The sequence below is a fragment of the Curcuma longa genome, chromosome 6 (genome assembly GCF_044706935.1).
Source record: "Curcuma longa cultivar G26 ecotype Majalengka, Jawa Barat chromosome 6, ITB_CL_G26_1.1, whole genome shotgun sequence".
Lineage (NCBI taxonomy): Eukaryota > Viridiplantae > Streptophyta > Magnoliopsida > Zingiberales > Zingiberaceae > Curcuma > Curcuma longa.
This window is the reverse complement of record NC_133866.1, coordinates 1,697,292-1,720,037: the sequence shown is the minus strand read 5'-3', so window position 1 is coordinate 1,720,037 and position 22,746 is coordinate 1,697,292. Positions and strand designations below refer to the sequence as shown.

The 22,746-nt window shown below is 42.1% G+C and overlaps 1 protein-coding gene across 1 annotated transcript; it reads right to left on the bottom strand.

Moving 5' to 3' along the window:
- Positions 1 to 5,588: 5,588 nt before the first annotated feature.
- Positions 5,589 to 11,022, bottom strand: LOC141831085 (uncharacterized). The gene is made up of 7 exons (XM_074718523.1): positions 9,223 to 11,022; positions 6,777 to 8,444; positions 6,665 to 6,706; positions 6,514 to 6,525; positions 6,390 to 6,464; positions 5,909 to 5,983; positions 5,589 to 5,642 (listed from the first exon to the last, which is right to left on the bottom strand). The coding sequence occupies exons 1-7, from the start codon at positions 11,020 to 11,022 to the stop codon at positions 5,589 to 5,591; spliced, it is 3,726 nt and encodes a 1,241-aa protein (XP_074574624.1).
- Positions 11,023 to 22,746: the final 11,724 nt, after the last annotated feature.

The window sequence follows — 22,746 nt, the reverse complement described above, 5'->3', positions numbered from 1 at the left end:
ATTGTTGTCGCCGGCTTCAAGGAGAGGAAACAAAATTATTGATTGTCTAAAGCCTCCTCTAAACCCCTTTTTATATAGCCAAGTCATCATGGAAATTTAAGAAAGATTCTAATAAATTTTCTTATCCAGATTCAGTTAGAAAAGTTCTAATATAATCTTTAAGAAAAATTTATTAGAAACAATCTAATAAACTTATCTTATCTAGATTTATTTTAGAAATAAATCTCTTATAAGATTTTTATTAGAAAGATTCTAACAATCTTATCTTATCTAGATTTATTTAAAAATAATTCTTTTAATAAGATTTTATTAGAAAGAAATCTAATAAAATCCAATGGATAAGATTAGTTATCTTTTTAATAAATTTCCATCTTATTAATTTTGTTCTTATCTTTAACAAAATCTTTTTAATTATATCTCGCTAATCTTTTAGCGAGATTTCATAATTAATATTTTGTTAATTTAACAAAATTAATTCATAAAATTTTATAATAAAATTTTATCCGAGAAGAGACGAAATTTCTTAGCGGAAATTCTTATAAAAAATTTCTTTCTTATCCGAATTTTTCCCGAAAAAATTCTAAATAAAATTTCAAAAATTTTCTTTTATAAATAGAATTTCCTATCCAAAATTTCTCACAGAATTCTTTTCAGAATTCATCTGGAGGTCTTCCAAGGTCTTCTGAGGTCTTCAAGAATTCTTCCGAAGGTCTCCGAGAGGTCTTCAAGAATTCTTCCGAAGGTCTCAATGAATTCTTCCTTAGGTGAATTCGAGGATTTCCAGAGGCTACAGTAGGGACCTCGAAGAGGAATTGGTTTTGGCCTCCGATGGGCTTAAGCTTCCCATGTTCCTCCTGAACACAGCTTAAATCCATCAATAATAACTCATTCCACTAAAGAGTTATTATTGCACTACCGCACCAATCACATATTACAATATGGGCTCCTTCTTACTATAAGTACATTAATCTCCCTGTGTTTAAGATATCGTATGTCCGTCAAATAAATGAGTTACTGACAACTCGAATTTAATTAACTTCTAATCCAAGAGTAATACCACTCAACCTTTGTTATCATGTGGAACTAAGTCCGCCTGCAGGGCTTACATGATAATCCTTTATGAGCTCCTCAAGGGGACATCATCAACCTAGATTATAGGACACAGTTTCCTTCTATAATCAACAACACACCATGTGCATAATACTACTTCACAACTCATCGGGCCTTTTGATCTATCACTCTAAATCTCACCCGTTGATGAATCAAAGAAGTATATACTAAGTACATGTGTTTGTTATTATATTGGGATTAAGAGCATGTACATCGATAGTAACAGAGGTTAGTTCGATTATATAGTCAGTATAAATCGAACAATCTTCAGGTGGTCCTGCTCAATACACACTAAGTGTACTAGTGTAATTCTATAGTCAAGACAGACTAAGACCAAATTACACTACAACCAGTCCAATGGTTTGTCCAATCCATCTTGGTTGTGAACACTGTTTTATAATCTATAAGGAACTGATAACATGGTCTTCTGTGTGTGACTCCGCACACCATGTTTATCTACAATATAGATTAAGTGGACACTTGCATAAAAATTAAATGCAAACATTGACCAAAAGTAATTCTCATTTCAGAATGTTTATTTACATTGATAGCTAGGATTCTGGTATACATCCCAAAGGCCTCGTCTTCCCCGAGCGAAAGAGGAGAGAGGAGGACGCCAAGGAGGCGGAAGATGAAGTCGCCGCTGAGAATATTTCGAGGGTTGAAGCTCAATAAGGAGGACGCCAAGGAGGCGAAGCACCAGCGTCGACCCTCCAGGAAGCCGGACGACTTCGTCCAGGCCACCCAGGTGCGTCTCCCGTTTGGTTTTCGGCGAAATCAGCATTCGAAGAATCGGCTTTTTTTTTTATTCGATTCTGCGCAGAGCATCCATTTTATCATGCTTTCCCGTCCGATTTACTTTGGAAATCATTTGTATTTTGTTTCATGTTAATAATATTGTTCTACTGTAATCTTATTCCAGCTTTCTTTTCACCTCTAACTATGCTTTTTTCCCCCTTATTTTTTCATTGATCTAAGTTTTTGCATATGTACAACATGCGTGAACAGTGCTACTACAAAAACATCAAGCTTTTTAGGCCTCAACTCAACAACTTGGATTGCATTTGTGTATATTAGTGCTAATTCGTAGAATTCTCTCTACGAACATGTCCAGAGCATAAATGATCATGCAACCAAGTGAAATTTTGATAAATAGTTTGTGCTGTGCATAATGGATGGTTAGGCTGATGCTTTCAAATGTGTATCACCGTATGGTGCTCTCTATTGGCAGGATATGCAGGATATGAGGAACTGCTATGATAGCTTACTGTCTCCAGCAGCTACAACTGCCAATAATGCACACGGTGCTTTTTCATACACTGTACATATATATGCTTGTTATCTGTGATATGTTATATATTAACTGCTCTTTAACAACAAAAATTTTATCACATAAAAGTGCTCTTTTCAAACTGATTCTATCTTATAAAACAGAAAAATTCAGTGGTTGCTAAAGTTTTCTTATCAGAGTAACAATGACTGTGTTGACAATTTCATGAGGCATTAGCAATTTAGCATGCTATGATGGTCTTACTGATAATTAGGTAAAGAGGTAGCAGGACTAGAGTAACATAAACTTGGATGAAAATGGGAGTACTAAAGGAACCGAGAAGGAAATAAGGTATCAAAAAGATTTTCAATTTAGAGTGGGGAAAAAACCAATGCCAAAACAATTTTTAATGTAAAATTAGACAGGAGTCTCAGTTATTGAGTGTATGTACAATAGTGGTGCAGTGCTGGTTCAATTTTTTTCTTTCTATTATTGAAATAGATGGTTAAAAATTGCTAAGACCGTAGGCCTTATAGCATATGTTTAAACATCTCTCTCTCTCCCCCTCTCTGGTTGAGTATTGTAGCATTCACTAAAGTAGCATTATAGTATCAGTGAGATGAGTATAACTTATTGCAACATTTGGCTCATTCTATATCTCTATGCTGTTTCAGAATTCTTAGAAGCTCTGGAGGAACTGGGCACATGTTTGCTTGAGAAAGCTGCCATGAATGCTGGAGGTTTGCTGCTGCAACTTGATGAATAATCGACCTATCGTTAACAGTAGTATGGTGTTTGTTTTCATTGTGTGGTTTGCTTTTGTCTTTGGGAGCTTGAAACTTCCATTTGAGTTTCATATGTTTTCTGCATTTCATGAAAAATATTTATTTTGTTATCTTTGAATTATTATTATTATAGAGTTAATATTATCAACTTAAAGTGTGCATATGGAAATTGAGTTGATTTCATCCTTTTTATGTTGTTGTGGAGTGTCTAGAGTGGATTATCGTAGTCATCGCCGATCCAATTCAGAATTGCAATGATATGCCATCGAAATTGTGGCGCTCATCCAAACTGAACGGATTTTTGGTTTTCAACTCGATCGCAAGAGGGGCATCTAATTCATCGGCTTGGTTTCCAACTCGATCGCATGACGAGCATATAATTTAAAATTTTAAAATTTATAATATATATTATATTAGTAATATTATAATGAATAATTTAATTTTAAAAATAATTAAAAATCAAATTAATTGAATTAAGGGTAATATAGTAAATGTAAAAGTAAGTAATGTATTAAAACCTTCAAACAAACAAGGTTTTGTCTCATTACCTAAGATTAAACCAAACAGCATTAGGTTATGTTTTATTCCCTATAACCTTGGTTATGTGATTACCAAGTAATCACATAACTAAGGTAATCACGAATGACCCCCAACCAAACGCACCCTTAGGGTTTAGGATTTAGGGTTTAGGGTTAGGGTTAGGGTTTAGGGTTTTGAGTTTAGGGTTTAGTGTTTTAGGGTTTAGGGTTTATGGTTGGGGTTAGGGTTTAGTGTTTAGTGTTTTAGGGTTTATGGTTTAGGGATTAGGGTTTTGGATTTTATGGTTTAGGGTTTATCGATTTAGGGTTTAGGGTTTGAATTTAGGGTTTTGGGTTTTTAGGGTTTAGGGTTTTTAGGGTTTAGTGTTTAAGTTTTATGGTTTAGGGTTTATGGTTAGGGTTTTAGGGTTTTAGGGTTAGGGTTTAGGGTTTATGGATTAGGGTTTAGGGTTTTAGGGTTTAGGGTTTATGGTTTAGGGTTTAAGGTTTTATGTTTTAGGGTTTAGGGTTTAGGGTTTAGGGTTTAGGGTTTAAGGTTTTTAGGGTTTAGGGTTTAGGGTTTTGAGTTTAGGGTTTAGGGTTTAGGGTTTTTATGGTTTAGGTTTTAAGGTTTAGGGTTTTAGGGTTTAGGGTTAGGGTTAGGGTTTAGGATTTAGGGTTTAGGGTTTTAGGGTTTAGGGTTTTAGGGTTTAGGGTTTAGGGTTTAGGGTTTTAGGGTTTAGGGATTTAGGGTTTTGGATTTAGGGTTTAGGGTTTAGGGTTTATGGGTTTAGGGGTTAGGGTTTAGAGTTTAGGGTTTAGGGTTTAGGGTTAGGGTTTATGTTTAAGGTTAGGGTTTAGTGTTTTAGGATTTTAGGGTTTAGGGTTTTAGGGTTTAGGGGTTTAGGGTTTAGGGGTTTAGGGTTTAGGGGTTTAGGTTTTTAGGGTTAAGGTTTAGGGTTTAGGGTTTAGGGTTTTAGGTTTATGATTTAGGGTTTAGAGTTTAGGTTTGGGGTTATTGTTTAGGGTTTAGGGTTTAGGGTTAGGGTTAAGGTTTTTAGGGTTTAGGGTTTTTAGGGTTTAGGGTTTAAGGGGTTTAGGGTTTTATGATTCTAGGGTTAGGGTTTAGCGATTAGGGTTTAGGGTTTAGGGTTTAGGGTTTTAGGGTTTAGGGTTTAGGGTTTTAGGGTTTAGGGTTTAGGGTTTAGGGTTTTAGGGTTTAGGGTTTAGGGTTTAGGGTTTAGGGTTTAGGGTTTAGGGTTTAGGGTTTAGGGTTTAGGGTTTAGGGTTTAGGGTTTTTTTTTTTCCAAATAAAAGGATGATTTTATTACCTCAAAGAGAAAGAGTTGTGCAAGAAGGGGGGCCAAACCGTACCTTCTAGCACAACTTATTACATGTGGAAAACATAAAAACTTTACAATGCAAACCCATCTATAATGACTATACATGGAATCATCATGTTATTCTATCACAGCAATGCCTCTCAAATTGAAACCACCACCACTGTCAGCATCCCAATTCCATCAAAATTCCATCACAAAATTCCATCCACTGCCTTTTTCAAAAACACCATGGTCCCACCATCTCCCTTTATAGAACAATCCCACTTTCCCTTTTCAATCTCATCTTCAACCAAATTAACAAGGAGCAAAGCACCCGATTTAACTTCAAATTATCCCACACCACCACGCTACAATACTTATAAAACCAATACCACCAAAAAATGCAATGCCGCAATGCCGCAATAAAGCATAAACCAATACATACCACATAGTTTTCAGATGATAACAAATTGTGACATGCCCACCAGAACCTAAAGCCATGTACTTCCCAAGCAGCAAGAGTTCTACCTGGATAGAAGCCTTTCAAATGGACCACCACCTCCATGCCACCTTGACGTGTCAATTATTTCCAGCCATAGGTTCCTTCCCATTTCATTCCAGAAATACCAACCACAATCTGCAACCATGAAAATATCAACGTTGCACCATGAAATACCATTTTCCCCTCACAGCCGCTCCAGCAACAGATTCACATTCACTTGCAGTAATAGCCCCCTAGTGAAATAATGCAGCAAACTGCAAATAAAGGAACCGAATTTTGTGCAAAACAAACAACATATCTGTCACCCATTGCAACAATTAACCAGTTCGTACATTAAACCAAAAGAAAACCAGATTTGCTGAAATTCCAGAAAACCATCAAAGCACATTGTAATTGCCAACCATCAGCTTGAAAACCATCAGCTTGAAAACCGTTCCAAACATCAGCTTGAAAACCTGTATCTTGCCAACCATCAGCTTGAAAACCGTTCAGTCATGTAACAGCATGAATATACATGAACCCCCTACATTCATCAATTTGTCTGCATAGCATAAATAACACTTCTGCAAAGCCGGCACCAAACATAGAACTTGTTGTGCAGGTAATCAGGAATACAGATCTTACTGTGCAGAAAACATTTGAATAATAACATCTCCCTAATACCATTTGAAAATTCTTGGCCCATCAGAAAACTTATCAATACAAAATCTGGGAATGCCTCTCACCGATCAACATAAACGAAATTCAGAAACACAAACCAAACCTCTGATATATCCAGACCCTTACCCTTCATCATGGTCAATCTTCTCTAACTCTCAACCCATCAAGACACCATTCACATCCACCTCGGTCCCAACACCAAACTTCCAGCGACCATCATACCATCTTCCATAGCATCCACTTTGAGATAATCTCAAGAAGCAATATCCTTGGCAATGCATCTTTGGAATCACCACCCTGCACAAGAAACCACAAGAAAAATAGATTTTCTGAAATTCCATACTACCTTCACCGCACACTGTAAATGTGACCATCATTAAGCTCCTTACAAACAAGAGTCTCACAACCAACTCCAAATAAACCCACCCCACTTCACCCTTGCTAGGTAGACAGTTTAACACCAAAGGTCCCATATCCTTTACAATGCTACAGCTCACCTTTGCTTCCACAAACTCCATACTGTCAACCAGTGAAACAATCTGCACAATACAGCATTCCACCACTTTTAAAGAGCTCTCCCAGATTAAATTAACCCGATTTCGACGAAACCCGTATATAAGGCATTCCCAATCTGTCCAGTTTACAAATTCCAAACAGCCTTCTGTCATTAGAATCACCATCCAAGAGATGAACCCCATCAAGATCGAAAGCCTTGTTAGCTAAATAATCGGCTGCCATATTCGCCTCTCTATAAGTATGCGTACACCGAACCTTAAATTGGCGAACTACCTCCTGAATGTTGAGAACCGGAAATCGAAGTTCCCAACCACTGTAGGGTGCATCAATAATATTTAGAGCGGCCAAAGAATCCGATTCCAGCCATAATGGGAGAAAGTTGTTGGCAACACATAGTTCCAGATCCTTCCATATTGCTAACAGTTCAGCTCTGATGTTAGAACCCACTCCTAGAGACCCATGCATCGCCTTGATGACCCGACCGTCATGGTCTCTTACAAGAAAACCAAAAGAAGACATCCCTGGATTCCCTCTTGAACAGCCATCCGAATTGAGTTTATAAGTTCCCACTCTTGGTTTCTGCCACCTAACCACATAAATATGATTAACAGTTTGTAATTGAACCTTTAGGCCAAAAGACCGAGCCGCCATAGAAACTCCCTTCCAGTGCCAATCTTTAATTAACCCAGCTGACATACCATCAATCACATACTGAACAATTTTCCTTATGATTTGCTGAGCCGACCACTTGATGTCACGATGCTTAGCATCATTCCGTGCCACCCACATAAACCACAGTATAAGGAAAGGGAAGGCCTCTCGAATATGACCTTGCTTCAACCAATTGTTACCAACCCTCCATTTGGTGATATTAGTAAATTCAGTAACTCGAAACAAAGAAGCAAAATAACTCCAAACCTCCATAGCTACTTGACAACGGAAAAAAAGGTGCCTCCATGACTCCACCTCCCCACAAAATTGACACTTAGATGCCAAACTCACACCACGATGTTGTAGAATGGAGTCCACAGGCAAACGCTCCAGCAAAAACCTCCAAATAAAGATAGAGATTTTAGGGAGTAAAAGTTTACTCCATATAGCACTCCCCATGTCTATAATTTGCCGCCGATCCCTAGCACACTGCCAAGCTGATTTCAGTGAGAAAACCCCCTTAGGAGATGCCTTCCATATCATCAACGGAATTCCAGTAGGCTGTACAGAACAATCAGCCACCTCTGCAGCCACATCAGCTGGCAAAACAGCCCTCAAACAACCCCCGTTCCAACAGTTCTCCTCCCTAAAATCTGCCACTAAGGCTTCTTGATTCCCTACCACCTCACAAGAACGAAATAATGGGCCTCTATCAAGCCATCCATCGTACCAAAAACTTAGCCGTCCATCACCAACCGTCCATCCTATTTGACTCTCCGCCAACACACGTACATGCACCATTCTTTTCCAGGTCGGGGAGGCATTCCCTTTTAGAGGAGCAATTACTGGAGACATTGCACCACAGTATTGCCTCACGAGATACTTTGCCCAACTAGTATTTTGCGCCCGAAACCTCCACCATAACTTTAATGAGATTGCGGTTGCCACCTCCAAAAGTCTCCGCACACCTAACCCTCCTTCAAGCTTCGGTGTACAAATAGACTGCCACGATATCCAGTGAGCTTTCCCTTTTGAAGCCGACGATCCCCAGAAAAAATTTGCACATATCATTTCTAATTGGTGCAAGATTGTTTTAGGAGGTAAAAGGACCTGTAAAAGATAAACAGGAAGTGAGCTCAAAACACTTTGGATTAAAGTCAATCTACCCCCATGGGAAAGCCTTGAGATATTCCATCCCAACAGCTTCTTCCTCGCCTTCTCTATCAAAGGTTGGAAATAAGTAGCTTTCTTATTCCCCGAGAATATCGGAACCCCCAAGTATAGTAGAGGCCCGATGCCTTCATTAAATCCAGAGGCCATTGAGATATTTAATTTCCGTGCTGCAGAAATCCTTTTAACAGGATAAAATGAACTCTTCGATACATTTATTAATTGCCCAGAACACGACATATAATTATTCAGGAACACCATAATTCTTTTGACATTATTAATGGAACCATTCATGAATATCATAATGTCATCTGCATAAGCTAAATGTGATATTCTGAAATCGCAACCAGTAGCAAAACACATCTGAGGAAACTTGGCAAATAAGTCGTCCAACCCTCTAGACAAGTATTCAGCCGCTATAATAAACAAGAGGGGTGAAAGAGGATCCCCTTGGCGAAGCCCCCTTTTTGAGTGAAAAAAACCTGATAATGTCCCATTAATACGTACCGAAAACCAACAGTCCATTATACAACGTCTCACCATGTCAATCACTGGCTCAGTAAACCAACAGTCCATTAGACAAGTATTCAGCCGCTATAATAAACAAGAGGGGTGAAAGAGGATCCCCTTGGCGAAGCCCCCTTTTTAAGTGAAAAAAACCTGATAATGTCCCATTAATACGTACCGAAAACCAACAGTCCATTATACAACGTCTCACCATGTCAATCACTGGCTCAGTAAACCCAAAAGCCTCCATAATCTGAAATAGAAATTCCCACTGAATTCTATCATACGCTTTGGCCATATCAAGTTTCAAAATAAGATTGCCACCTCGAATATGGTAGTTCATTTTGTGATATAATTCCTGAGCCAATAAAATATTATCCGAAATGTTTCGACCAGCCACAAATCCACTTTGTGTAGGAGAAATAATTGCATCTAGCACCTTTCCCAACCTATTAGCAATCAGTTTGGAAATTATCTTATTCGAAACATTACATAGACTAATAGGTCTAAAATCCTGCCATCTTTGAGCACCCTCAATCTTAGGAATAAGAACTATCGTGGTAGCAGCCATGCCACGTGGAAAAGGACTACCCCGAAAAAAATCCACCACTGCTTCATAGACATCTGATTTAATGATCTCCCAGCAGGTGACATAAAAGGAAACAGAAAACCCATCAGGTCCTGCAGCACTTTCTGTACTCATGGTCAAAATCACCTGTCTAACTTCCTCTATAGTCGGTATGGCTGATAAACTCGAATTCTCCTCATCCTTTATCATTCTAGGAATATTCTCCATACTTGCCGGCAGAAGAGCTGTAGTGTCCTCAGCCAATAATTTCTCAAAGAAAACCGCTCCTGAGGCTTGAATTAATTCTGGTTTCTCTAAGCATACTCCATCCTCCCAAATTCGGTAAATACGACCAGATAATCTCCTCTTCTGAGCCAAATGGTGGAAGAACTTGGTATTTCTGTCGCCCTCTCCCATCCATCTAACTGCCGCTTTTTGCTTCCAGAAGTCCTCCTCCATGTAAAGAATTTTGTTTAATTGTGCCTGAGACTGAGCCATTTGCACTCGATTTTCAACTGTAGGATTTGAATCAAACCTCTTTTCAGCTAAAGCAAAATCACTTTCAGTCCTTTGCACCTTTTCCTGAATGTTACCAAATACCTCTGCATTCCACCATTTTAAATGATTTTTCAACCTCTTTAGTTTGATTTGTAGTCTCTTCATTCCAGTTCCTTGACAAGGGAGCAACCAATTTAACCGAACGGTAAGAAGAAAACCATCATGTCTTGTCCACATATTTTGAAACCTGAAAGATGATTTTGGCCGGCCAAAAGCAGGAAACGACAACAGGAGAGGGCAGTGGTCAGAGGTCGCTCTGCTCAAGTGTTCCACCTTAACCCCAAAATCCTTAGCACCCCAAGAAGGGGACAAGATCACCCTGTCCAATCTTTTCCACACTCTATTATTGGTCCAAGTATATGTATCCCCGACAAATCCAGCATCCAGTAATCCTGCCATCATAATGAAATTATTGAAATCCCTCACCGCTCCAGGCTTTGCTAAGACTCCTGCAGAATGTTCTCCAGGCCCTGTAATAACATTAAAGTCTCCTCCTACCATCCACAACTCGTCCATTGCCGGTCTAGCCTCCAACAATCTTTCCCACAACTCCTTTCTACCATTACAATCACACTTCGCATATACCACAGAAACAAATAAACATTCAGGATAAAGCGGTGAATTCAACTTCAAATGCATAAATTGGTCATGATCTATCAGCACAGTGCATTCGATATTCTGATCACACAGAAACCATATCTTCCCAGAGCAATTAGACACCGCATAATCAAAGCTCAACCTTCTTGTCATGAACCCTACATCCAGCGAGATCAGAGGCTCCAAAATTCCCATGAAGTTTAATCTGTGCATCTTTTTCAAATAAAGCAGTCTCCTAACAGTAGCATTATTCCCTACTCCCCTAACATTCCATATGAGACCAGACATTTAAGACTTAGAGGAAGAGGAAGCCCTTAAACTTGCTGTTTTACTTCTGGTCATAACACCAGAAGGAGCCATAATATTCCAATTTTTCCCAGTAGCTTTAGCAGGCTTATTTGGCACCAGAGAAGTGGGATGATCTGACAAAGGAATAGGAGGTTCAGTATTTTTACTTGTCATCATGTTGAAGGAGTTGGATCTTTGCAATGGTACAACATCTTCCCCCTCTGACTCCTCTTCTTCCACAAACGATTTCGAGATAGGGACATCCTCTGAATCCTCCTGATTTGCAACTGAGTCTCCGCTTCCCCACTGCTCTGAATCTTCAGGCACATGGTTTAACACACATTTCCCTGTCATATGCTGTGCTGTCCCACCTTTCGTACCCTCCTGCTCTGGATCTCCCTCCATGGTTCGCCCTGTCTCCACCTGAGCATCTCCCCCAGTTGTTTTTTCTTGTCTACCAACAGAATTTCTAACCAGCACATCATCTGAATGCTCCTCTGGATGCCCTGCCCCCTGTTCCTTCTCCCTCCGCACTGGAGGGATCGAAATCCCTTGCCTAGCCTGCTCATTCCTGGACTCAGCACAATCCTCATCCACCCAGATCGCTTTCTCCTTTGCCCCTCCTTTTGCTTCCTCTTTTTCCCCTTGCTCCTCTTCCTCCAAATTATCTAAAATTTGAAAACTGTTCCCTCTTTGGTTTCCTTGTGCTTTTTCCTGTACTTGCAAATTAGCAGTCCCTTTTTTTGCCACCCATGCTTGCTTTGCGCCTCCATTTTTCTTTACCCCCTCCAGATCTCCTCCATCGCCCTGCTCTTTCCTCTCCTCCGAAGTGTTATTGGCCGGCTCCTTCACTTCTCCAGCAGCATATCTCCTATTTAGCATGTCCCGTAGGTCTTCCCCTTCTCTCGCTTCCTCATCCTTCCTAACCGTTCTTGGTGGTTTCGGTCTCCTTCCATTAGCATAACATTCATCCTCCGTGTGACCTAAATGAAAACATTGCTTGCAATAATTTGGCACCCTTTCATATACCACCTTTTGCAGCCTTTTTTCTCCCCCAATTCCAATCCAGAAATCTTCAATCCTCGGCTTCAACAGATCTATTTCCACACATACCCGAGCCATTGTCAACCTCGAACAGTCCGCCGTCGCCTCATCGATCTTTATGGGATTCCCCACTATCTTTGCTGCCGAATACAATCCCTTCTTGTTGTACATATGAATTGGAAGATCCGGGAATTGTACCCACACCGGGACAACTGAAGACTCCACAGTGTAAGAGAAGTTCGGAGTCCACTTAAAAATCCGAAGAGGAACCCCTCCTATGTACCAAACTCCCCTTGTCCATATTCTCGCCATGTCTTCGCTTGTCGAAAGGTGCATGAATATATACCCCGAGCGGAGGAACCGAATGTTGTAGAAGCCCGATAGCCCCAAGGTGCGAAACGCTTGCAGCACCGTCTGTGGTTTGGGCCTCAAGCCAGCAAACTTCCCAACCAACGCGAAACGGTAAGGCTCCGCCATGTCCGCGACCTCCTCCGTGTAGAAGATTCCCGGCTTATCATTGTAGATTGTGGCATGCTTGAAATCCTCTCCCACATCTTCTAGATTCTTCTTAGATGCTCTCGGTGATGTTGGTCGGAGGGCTGCTGCATAGGAAATGGCCGGTCGACCCCTCTCCTCTTCAGTCACAGCTGTGCGTGTATTCACTGGTCGGAGGGCTGCTGTTTAGGGTTTAGGGTTTAGGGGGTTTAGAGTTTAGGACTTATGGTAGGGTTTAGGAGATTTAGGGTTTAGAGTTTAGGGGATTTAGGGTTTAGAGTTTAGGGGGTTTAGGGTTTAGGGTTTAGGGTTTTGGATTTAGGGGGTTAAGGGTTTATGGTTTAGGTTAAGAGTTTAGAGTTTATGATTTTGGATTTAGGGTTTAGATTTAGGGTTTAAGGTTTAGGGGGTTTAGGGTTTAGGGGGTTTAGGATTTAGGGTTTAAGGGGTTTAGGGTTTACGATTTGGGATTTAGGGTTCAGTGATTTAGGGTTTACGATTTAGGATTTACGGTTTAGGGTTTAGGTTTACACGGTTTAGGGTTTAAAGTTAAAGGGGTTTAAGGGTTTAACAATTTAAGATTTACGATTTACGGTTTATGATTATAGGGTTTTAGGATTTACGGTTTATTATTTTAGGGTTTTAGAATTTATCGTTTGGTCTAATTATTTCAAACTAAAATATAATCATAAGTATTAACATTAAACTAAATACAATTATAACTAAAAACTATAGCTATTCACATTTCTAAAATAACATAATTATAAATATACCTCAAGCCGGTAAAAATCTCTCTCTAATTACTTGAATTCACGTAAATTGTAAACCTACAAAAATAACATTAAAAAAGTAATCAACACTAAATTCACATCATGTATCATATAACTTATGCAATATTTATACAACACAACTTAAGCATGTTCAACTTGAGTTTAACCCTACACCAACACCATATTATCATAATAAGTTGAGAAAGTTTATTACACATCCCATATCAACCAAATAATTTCTATTTTCCATATGAACAAACACTTAATTCTATCACAACCGAATCGAAGATGACTAATTGCGTAACCGGCCAGCGGTCATCCGGTGCCGCCAGCGCCCAGCAGCTGCCGGCAGCGGTCAGCCCCCACCAGCGGCCAGCCCCGACCAGTGCTGGCCAACGCCGGCTAGCCCCTGCCAGCGCCGACCAACGCAGGGCAGCAGCGGTTGCACTGTAAGATACCGAAATTTTTTGCCATGGATACAAAAAGATTCGTCTCGCGAAGACGAACCAAACGAAACTTGTTTGGACCAAATCGGAGGTCGTTTGACCCCTAAACCAAGCGAACCAAATTTCGAACCGGGTTGCTACAGTACTTGTTTAGGTTGGGTTGATTCAGTCAAGTTCGGCCGGTTGGACTTGAGTTTGAGTTGGGTTAGGCTGGTATGGGTAGTGGATGAATTAAAGGGTTATTGGATCTTCATTAACCCTACCCGTTAAGCCAAAACCATCCATTAAGAATGCTACAGTAGCACTCTCCTCGCGTGTTCCGCCGAGATCCCGATCGCGACCCTCTCTGCGCTTCCTCTCTCGACGCGCGTCGATTCCCTCTGCTTCGCCTCTGTTTCTTCTTCTCCGACGCACGCGTGCCTGCTCTCGTCGCCGTCGGTGCCAAGGGGGAAGCCGACGATCGGATCTGTGGGTTGGAGGCTTCGGTTTCTCGCCGTCGCGCGTGGTGTGGTGGAGTTCCAGCGCGGTGTTGGAGCTGAGGAAGCCGGCGACCCAAAAGGGAGCCATCAGGAGTTGGATCACCGGAGGAAGGGGTTGTTCGTTTGGCGAATCGACAACGGGATTGGGCTGCAGCTGTTGGTTTCGACCGCAAGCAAGAAGTCGATAGGTAAGAATCGAAGCTTGATCTTCCGATTTGTGTTGGTTTGATCTTAGATCTAGGTTTGCTTGGATTGCTTCGGTTCTTCTTGATCTCAATCCGCTTCCACAGCTCATTGAGGAGGGCTGACCTGTTCGGATAGAGGAGCTTGGTTGGCCGGTGGCTTTAGCTTTGGGCAGCTAGGGATTTGGAACCGAATTAGGGCTAAGCAAGGCTAGGGCAAGGATCTAAGGTGAGGTTCTGGTTCAATTTGTATTGTATGAGTATTGGTGGAACATGTGAACTAATCCTGCTGGAATTTGGCTTGGGATGGCAGCAAAGGAAGTTGAATCTAAACTTGGGAACTAAGGCATCAATTACTATCGGAAGCTAATCTTAGGGTTCAATCCAAGCTAAGGTAAGTGGAGATTTGTTGATTTTACATGGTCTTGGTTCATGGATTAGGGAAATGGATTGATATGGTGGATTGGAATAAATTAGGATGAGTTATACTTGAGATTGTTAATAAATATTAGTTATCCTTATTGCAGGACTTTGATTTGAGTTGATTGGTTGCGGACGTTATCAACTTCGGATTCTTTGCGATTACGCGCAACCAATCGAAAGGCGGGTACCTTGACTTATCCTTATAGATAGGTCTTTACGATATGTGTAACTGCTAGCTATCAGTAAATCATGTTTCAGTTCGTAGTTACTTCACTTGATACTTTGATCTACTTTTTACATCAGTCCTTATTGCTATTTGATAGTATCAGATACTTATTCATATTGTGGATATCAGTTAGTCATTTATCTTGCTATCATCTGATTTCTGTGCCATGTTTGGTTATCCGATCCTTATTGTTATTTGACACCACCTGATACATGTTCATATGCTTTAGCTTGGTTTATCTTACTCTGTATCGGTGTTTATGCTGGATGTGAGACCTTATATCATTCTGATTATTGGAGCATATGACATGGACCGGTAGTTGGATAGGTGGTGCATGGACCATACTTATGGATATGTAGTGGGATATATGATGCATGGATTAGTGTCATACATCATGCTTGCATATATTGCTTACTGACGTGCGGGATTCCATTGTTGTTGAGTCCGGCGTCAGTTACATGCGGGCTACCAACCCAAAGGGTGTGTGTAATTGCATGTCTTGTGATCATCTGCTCCTGCTCCTATTTTAGTCGAGTCGCTCCTATTATAGTGGTAGCACAGTTTGAGCCCGTCACTCGTATATGATTTACACACACACTCGACTCATGGGTTAGTGGAACCTTTAGGTTGGTGCATACTTGCCCTAACAGGAGCTCCGCTAGGCCACCCAGGATAGTGGTTTCGTAGCGTGGTAGCATACAGGGATTCCTCCTCTGTCATTGTGATCAGGAGATGAGAGCTTGCTCGCCCATAAGCATACAGGGATCCCTCCTCTGTCATTGTGATCAGGAGATGAGAGCTTGCTCGCCCACTTATGATTTGGGTTACCAGGATAGGTGTACACCTAGAGGATATCCTGTCCACTCGGTCACGCAGGAGCAGTGACGACAGAGTGCACAGAGGTCATAGCCCTACCCACGCGACTTCACCACTATGGCTGAGTGATCTGATAGGTTTTATTTCCCACGCGACCTCACCACTAGAGGGGTGACTACTATCTGACTGGCGTCAGGGGTGACCAGGACATGCATTGCACCATGTGCATACTGCACTGATTGCATTTGTTTGTGATTGTTGCACTTGTTTGATGCACTTGGATGACATGCATATACAGGAGACCTATGTATTGGTATTTGGGACTACTTTCACCTTATCACTTGATTATCAGACTCTGGTATGTGCAGATCTACTGTTGTTCAGTTTTCATATCTATTTACCTTTCAGTAGACTGTACAGCATGATATTACTGTTGATAGCTTTTATACACATATCTGCTTGATACCCGCTGAGTTTCTTTTGGAACTCACCCCGTTTTACCTGTATGCTATTTCAGGTTGATGCCGTCTGGAGAGCTGCACTGCTAGTCCCGAACCTTGTGTTTTTGGTTTATTTACTTTACAGTTTACGTGTATTTGGACATGTTGGACTTCTGGATGTGTTTTCCCTTTAGTACTTGGTTTTTCGCTGATTCGATATTTTTGATTTCCGTTATGAGTTACCTATACGGATTTATGGATGGATCTGATATGCATGCGTGGTTGTTATAATAGACTTGGTGATACTATTAGTGGCCATGTTGGTCACTTTGTCATTTCATTTCATTTTCTGTTATCTATATATATCCATAGCATGTTATGGATTCCATATATATGGTATGTATTCAGGGAAAGTCAATTGTTACAGGGGAGATGTTGTCGAAATTTCTCGGAAAGCTGTCTCCCGGGGCGTAACAATTTAGTTGGTATCAGAGCAGGTTAAATCATTTCAGAGTTATCATTTCAGATTTGTCGTTGCATTGTTGAGTCTATCTGATACCAATTTAGTTGGTATCAGAGCCGTAGTTTTACGGTCTTTCCGGTTTGTCGGATTTAGGATTTTGCGTTTCGGTGTTTACGGATTTTTGGAGTCGTGTTGTGATCCGATTATGGGATTAAGCAGCTGCAGAACATCTCCAGACAGCAACAGGTAAAAATTTTTATTTTTAAATTTGATACGGTTTCTTTGTTCGCTTCAGCGGCAGATTCAAACTCAGAACCAGCCGCAACAGCCTTTGGCAGTACCACTACCCCCACCACTGCCAGAGACTGGACGAATTCATGCGGTTACCAGGGAGGAGGCCCAGCGAGCCGACGGATCGGTTTTCCGCGGTACGATTTTATTATATGCATTTATGGCTGATATGTTAGTAGATACTGGTAGTTCCCATTCCTTTATATCTCGTACATTTATGAGGGAGATTGGTAGACTACCTACACTTAGACAGCAGCAGTTGACAGTATCCCTACCTTCTGGGGATAGATTAGAGGTCACACAGGAGGTTTGAGGATGTCCGTTAGATTTTGGTAACATGGTATTGACAGTGGATTTGTTAGTACTCGATATGATTGAGTTTGATATCATACTTGGCATGGATTGGTTGACAGTTTATCATGCCACAGTTGATTGCCAGGCGAGGGTGGTTACTTTCCGACCTCCTAACCAACCCTCGTGGGATTTCACTAGCATCAGAGGCAACGGTATATCTACGATTTCTGCGATGCAAGCGCAGAAGCTTCTGTCACATGGCTGTCAGGGTTTTCTTTTATCTATGATCAGTAGTGACAGCAGCGGTAGCTCTCAGCTCTCAGACGTCCTAGTAGTTCGAGAGTATCCAGACGTATTTCCAGATGAGCTACCAGGCTTGCCTCCCAGAAGGCAAGTGGATTTTACTATCGAGCTGATTCCGGGGACAGCACCGGTATCGAAAGCTCCGTATCGTATGGCACCGAGGGAGTTGGACGAGCTAAAGGTCCAGCTCCAAGAGTTACTGGATCGGGGTTTCATCAGACCGAGTGTTTCACCGTGGGGTGCTCCAGTACTGTTTGTCAGGAAGAAAGATGGTACTCTGAGGTTATGCATAGATTACAGACAGCTGAATGCAGTGACCGTCAAAAACAAGTACCCTTTGCCACAGATTGAGGATTTATTTGATCAGCTTAGAGGCACATCAGTGTATTCTAAGATTGATCTGCGATCTGGATATCATCAGCTGAGAGTAGAGATTCTGATATTCAGAAGACAGCATTTCGTACCAGATACGGTCATTATGAGTTTTTGGTAATGTCATTTGGGCTTACCAATGCTCCAGCGGTGTTCATGGATCTGATGAACCGTATTTTTCTGGAGTATTTAGACCAGTTTGTTATCGTCTTCATCGATGACATCTTGATCTACTCGCGTTCCGAGGAGGAACATGCACAGCATCTTCGCATAATTCTGGAGACTCTCAGACGACACAGCTTATATGCGAAGTTTAGCAAGTGTGCATTTTGGCTACCATCAGTCGGTTTTCTGGGACATGTGGTTTCCGGTGGAGGTATATCAGTAGACCCCCAGAAGATCGAGGCTGTTACCATTTGGGAGCAGCCGAAGACAGTTCAGGAGATCCGCAGTTTCCTGGGCTTAGCGGGATACTACAGACGATTCGTTGAGGATTTTTTCTGTATTGCGATGCCATTGACACGTCTTACTCGGAAAGGCGTGAAGTTTTTATGGATAGAGGATTGTGAGACCAGCTTTCAGGAGCTGAAGCGGAGGCTAGTGACAGCACTCATACTAGTGTTACCCTCTGGAGAGGATGGTTTTGTATTATATACCGACGCATCTCTTCAGGGTTTGGGCACGGTGTTGATGCATCACGGGCGGGTAGTCTCTTATGCTTCTCGTCAGTTGAAGGAGCATGAGAAGAACTATCCGGTACATGATTTAGAGTTGGCCGCTATCATCTTTGCTTTGAAGATCTGGCGACACCATTTGTATGGCATTACATTTGAGATTCTTACCGATCATAAGAGTCTCAAATATCTGTTTACCCAGAAGGAACTCAACCTTCGGCAGAGGAGGTGGATGGAGTTCCTGAAGGATTATGATTGCACTATTGGGTATCATCCGGGGAAAGCCAATGTGGTTGCGGATGCACTTAGCAGGAAGTCCAGAGGGACTTTGGCTTGTCACAGAGTGTTGGTCACAGAGTTGGTTCAGAGATTTTCTGAGTTGGGCCTTGAGGAGCAGAGATAGACAGAGTAGGGTATTCTGGTTACTATGGTTGCTCAGTCTTCGATCAGGACTAGGATCCGAGAGGCTCAGGCTGGTGATCAGCATCTTCAGTTTGTTAGCAGTCAAATATCCTCTGGACAGCAAACTGAGTTTACTCGAGATGATGAGGGCGTGATATATTTTCGAGGTAGATTATGTGTTCCTGAGTCTCACCCAGTCAGAGAGGAGTTACTTCAGGAGGCTCATCGTTCTCGTTTTGCTATCCACCCAGGTGGGACCCGTATGTACCGAGATTTGAGACGGGCCTATTGGTGGAATGGCATGAAGAAAGACATCGTGGATTTTGTAGCTAGATGTCTTGTGTGTCAGCAAGTGAAGGCTGAACATCAGAGACCGGCCGGATTATTACAGAGGATACCAATTCCTGAGTGGAAATGGGATCATATCACGATGGATTTTGTGGTGGGATTGCCGAGGACACGACGAGGCCATGACGCGATTTGGGTGATCGTTGACCGATTAACCAAATCCGCACATTTCTTAGCGATCCGGAAGACTGATTCTCTGGATCGACTGGCAGAGCTATATAGCCGTGAGATTATCAGACTACATGGTATTCCATTGAGTATCATATCAGATAGAGATCCCTGATTTACGTCCCGGTTCTGGCAGAGTCTGCAGCAGGCCATGGGCACGCAGCTCCGATTTAGTACAACATTCCATCCACAGACAGATGGACAGTCTGAGCGGACCATACAGACTTTGAAGGATTTGCTGAGATCATGTGTTATAGATTTCGGGGGCGGCTGGGAGGATCATTTACCGTTAGTGGAGTTCGCCTACAACAACAGCTATCATTCGGCTATTCAGATGGCACCGTTTGAGGCGTTGTATGGTAGACCTTGTCGGACACCTACACTTTGGGAGGAGGTTGGTGAGACCCAGCTGCTTGGACCCCAGAGAGCTCAGCACGAGGCAGAGTTGGTTCGTATTATCAGACGTAGGATGTCAGAGGCACAGGATCGCCAGAAGAGTTATGCTGACCGGCGACGACGACCCTTGGAGTTCTCTACTGGTGACCATGTTTTCCTGAGAGTTTCACTCACGAAAGGGGTGAAGAGATTTGGCCTCCGAGGTAAGCTAGCTCCGCGTTATATTGGACCTTTCCAGATCCTAGAGAGAGTTGGAGCAGTGGCTTACCGTTTGGCACTACCACCATCATTGTCCGGAGTTCATGATGTATTCCATGTATCCATGTTGAGTAGGTATGTAGCTTACCGTCTAGCTCTACCACCATCATTGGCTGGAATTCATGATATAGTTATGTATCCACTGTGCGTAGGTATGTACCGGATCCAGCACATATTTTATCGGACGTATCAGTCTCTGTTCAGCCTGATGCCACCTACGAGGAGATTCCGGTGCGGATTCTTGACCGGAAGGAGCGACAGTTGAGGAACAAAATCATTCGACTTGTTAAAGTCGGATGGCAGCATCACTCAGACGAGGAGGCTACATGGGAGCTTGAGGATACGATGCGAGCTCGATACCCCCACTTGTTTACCTGAGGTATGGGAGTTGGTTTCGTTTCATGTTCAGCATATATATACTACTTAGTTGTTGTTAGTATTGGCTGTTCGAAATAACGAAAATTTGGGGACCAAATTTTTATTAGTGGGGGAGGATGTAAGATACCGAAAATTTTTACCATGGATACAAAAAGATTCGTCTCGCGAAGACGAACCAAACGAAACTTGTTTGGACCAAATCGGAGGTCGTTTGACCCCTGAACCAAGCGAACCAAATTTCGAACCGGGTTGCTACAGTACTGGTTTAGGCTGGGTTGATTCAGTCAAGTTCGGCCGGTTGGACTTGAGCTTGAGTTGGGTTAGGCTGGTATGGGTAGTGGATGAATTAAAGGGTTATTGGATCTTCATTAACCCTACCCGTTAAGCCAAAACCATCCATTAAGAATGCTACAGTAGCACTCTCCTCGCGTGTTCCGTCGAGATCCAGATCGCGACCCTCTCTGCGCTTCCTCTCCCGACGCGCGCCGATTCCCTCTGCTTCGCCTCTGTTTCTTCTTCTCCGACGCACGCGTGGCTGCTCTCGTCGCCGTCGGTGCCAAGGGGGAAGCCGGCGATCGGATCTGTTGGTTGGAGGCTTCGGTTTCTCGCCGTCACACGTGGTGTGGTGGAGTTCCAGCACGGTGTCGGAGCTGAGGAAGCTGGCGACCCAAAAAGGGAGCCATCAGGAGTTGGATCGCCGGAGGAAGGGGTTGTTCGTTTGGCGAATCGACAACAGGATTGGGCTGCAGCTGTTGGTTTCGGCCGCAAGCAAGAAGTCGATAGGTAAGAATCGAAGCTTGATCTTCCGATTTGTGTTGGTTTGATCTTAGATCTAGGTTTGCTTGGATTGCTTCGGTTCTTCTTGATCTCAATCCGCTTCCACAGCTCGTTGAGGAGGGCTGACCTGTTCGGATAGAGGAGCTTGGTTGGCCGGTGGCTTTGGCTTGGGGCAGCTAGGGATTTGGAACCAAATTAGGGCTAAGCAAGGCTAGGGCAAGGATCTAAGGTGAGGTTCTGGTTCAATTTGTATTGTATGAGTATTGGTGGAACATGTGAACTAATCCTGCTGGAATTTGGCTTGGGATGGCAGCAAAGGAAGTTGAATCTAAACTTGGGATCTAAGGCATCAATTACTATCGGAAGCTAATCTTAGGGTTCAATTCAAGCTGAGGTAAGTGGAGATTTGTTGATTTTACATGGTCTTGGTTCATGGATTAGGGAAATGGATTGATATGGTGGATTGGAATAGATTAGGATGAGTTATACTTGAGATTGTTAATAAATATTAGTTATCCTTATTGCAGGACTTTGATTTGAGTTGATTGGTTGCGAACGTTATCAGCTTTGGATCCTTTGTGATTACGCGCAACCAATCGGAAGGCGGGTACCTTGACTTATCCTTATAGATAGGTCTTTACGATATGTGTAACTACTAGCTATCAGTAAATCATGTTTCAGTTCGTAGTTACTTCACTTGATACTTTGATCTACTTTTTACATCAGTCCTTATTGCTATTTGATAGTATCAGATACTTATTCATATTGTGGATATCAGTTAGTCATTTATCTTGCTATCATCTGATTTCTGTGTCATGTTTGGTTATCCGATCCTTATTGTTATTTGACACCACCTGATATATGTTCATATGCTTTAGCTTGGTTTATCTTACTCTGTATCGGTGTTTATGCTGGATGTGAGACCTTATATCATTCTGATTATTGGAGCATATGACATGGACCGGTAGTTGGATAGGTGGTGCATGGACCATACTTATGGATATGTAGTGGGATATATGATGCATGGATTAGTGTCATACATCATGCTTGCATATATTGCATACTGACGTGCGGGATTCCATTGTTGTTGAGTCCGGCGTCAGTTACATGTGGGCTACCAACCCAAAGGGTGTGTGTAATTGCATGTCTTGTGATCATCTGCTCCTGCTCCTATTTTAGTCGAGTCGCTCCTATTATAGTGGTAGCACAATTTGAGCCTGTCACTCGTATATGATTTACACACACACTCCACTCATGGGTTAGTGGAACCTTTAGGTTG